Consider the following 1,811-nt stretch of genomic DNA (forward strand, 5'->3'; position numbering starts at 1 on the left):
TTGGAAGCTTGCCACTCCTCCGAAGGAGGAGGCCATTTTGGACCTCAAAGAACGGCAAGGAAAATCCTAGATTGTGGTTTTTGGTGGCCAACTCTTTTTAAGGACTCTTCTCATTTTTGTAAATCTTGTTCTCAATGCGTTAGATTTGGTAATATCTCTAAGAAGGATGAAATTCCCCAACGAACCATGCTATTTTGTGAGATTTTTGACGTGTAGGGAATTGACTTCATGGGGCCATTCCCAAATTCTAATGGTTTTCTCTACATTCTACTCGCTGTTGATTATGTGTCCAAATGGGTGGAAGCGATACCCACCCGGACGGATGATGCTAACATAGTCCTTTCTTTTGTGAGAAATAATATCATTTGTAGATTTGGGTCGCCACGAGCAATCGTGAGTGACCAATGTTCACACTTTTGCAACAGAAGAATGGTAGGACTCATGAAGAAGTATAGCATCATGCATAAAGTAGCCACGGCCTACCACCCACAAATAAACGGCCAAGCCGAGGTTTCCAATCGGGAGATTAAATGCATCTTGGAAAAGATTGTGAAACCCAATAGGAAAGATTGGAGTGCCAAGCTCACCAATGCATTATGGGCCTACCGAACGGCATACAAAATGCCAATTGGCATGAGTCTCTTTCGGTTGGTGTATGGCAAAGCTTGTCATTTGCCGGTGGAAATAGAGCACAAGGTGTATTGGGCCATCAAAGAGTGTAACCCGAGTTTGGGTGGAGCCGGAATTGAGAGGAAACTACAATTAGCGGAGTTGGAATGTTTGAGACTTGAAGCTTATGAGAACTCTAGACTTTACAAGGAAAAAATGAAAGTCGTGAATGATAGGAACATAAGAGGCAAAGAATTTAAAGCCGGTGATCTAGTCCTTCTTTACAATTCTAGATTGAGATTGTTGCCTGGTAAACTAAGGTCAAAATGGGAAGCCCATATCAAGTAGTGAAGGCGGAACCCTATGGGGTTTACCATTTGTGCCATCCCGCAAGGTCGGATATCTTCAAGGTCAATGGGCACCGTATCAAGTTGTATCATGGTGAGCAAATGAAGAGCAACAAAGAGGTTGAGGTATTCCTTTTGGAAGACGCACCTCTTGGCAAAGAGCAATGAACAAGTGAAAGTCCAACTTAAGGACATTAAACAAAAGTGCTAGGTGGGAGACACCCCACCATGGTGAGATCTATCATTTCCCTCCTTTTTGTACCCTTTTTTTTCTTTTTTGAATTCTTCATTGTTTTGTAATTGTTTAGCTACACTTTTGCTTGATTAGCATTGCTTGTGCCTACCTCGGATAACTTGTTCATAAAGACTTGCATTGATTTTTCCATGAATGACTTGATTGTGTGGTAGATGCAGACTTCTCTTTAGATTTTGCATTGATTTTAGGTATTTTTGACTTCTTTGGCTTGTTTGGCCAATGAATACATGATAATTAGGCATTTTTTTCTATTCATTCAAAAAAAAATGGCCATTTACCAGAGAGTTGTGCAAATTCTGGGCCAGCTTTGGGCCCTAGGCATAACCAACATCACGCATGCGCGCACGAGACGCGCACGCGTCCATGTCAATTCACGCAAAAACACGCGTGCGCGAACTAGCCGCGTACGCGTCACTACTGCGTTTTACGACCCTAGGCCATCACCCAGAGAGTTGTGCCCTAGTTGGGCCAATTTCATGCTACTGGCCCAGCTCAACTCATGCGTAGGCGCACCTGGCGCACATGCGTACCTCGACCATAATGCCAATCGACGCGTCAGCGCACCGTGCGCGTCCGCGTCGCTCAACAAATTTTACTTC

The 1,811-nt window shown here is 43.8% G+C and overlaps 1 protein-coding gene across 1 annotated transcript; it reads left to right on the top strand.

Moving 5' to 3' along the window:
- The first annotated feature begins 429 nt into the window (after positions 1-429).
- On the top strand, positions 430-957 carry LOC148553120 (uncharacterized). Its single transcript, XM_088494772.1, has one exon. It carries the CDS (start codon positions 430-432, stop codon positions 955-957), a length of 528 nt encoding a protein of 175 aa, XP_088350898.1.
- Positions 958-1,811: the final 854 nt, after the last annotated feature.

This window comes from Arachis ipaensis, chromosome B7 (genome assembly GCF_059453495.1).
Source record: "Arachis ipaensis isolate K30076 ecotype BB chromosome B7, ASM5945349v1, whole genome shotgun sequence".
NCBI lineage: Eukaryota > Viridiplantae > Streptophyta > Magnoliopsida > Fabales > Fabaceae > Arachis > Arachis ipaensis.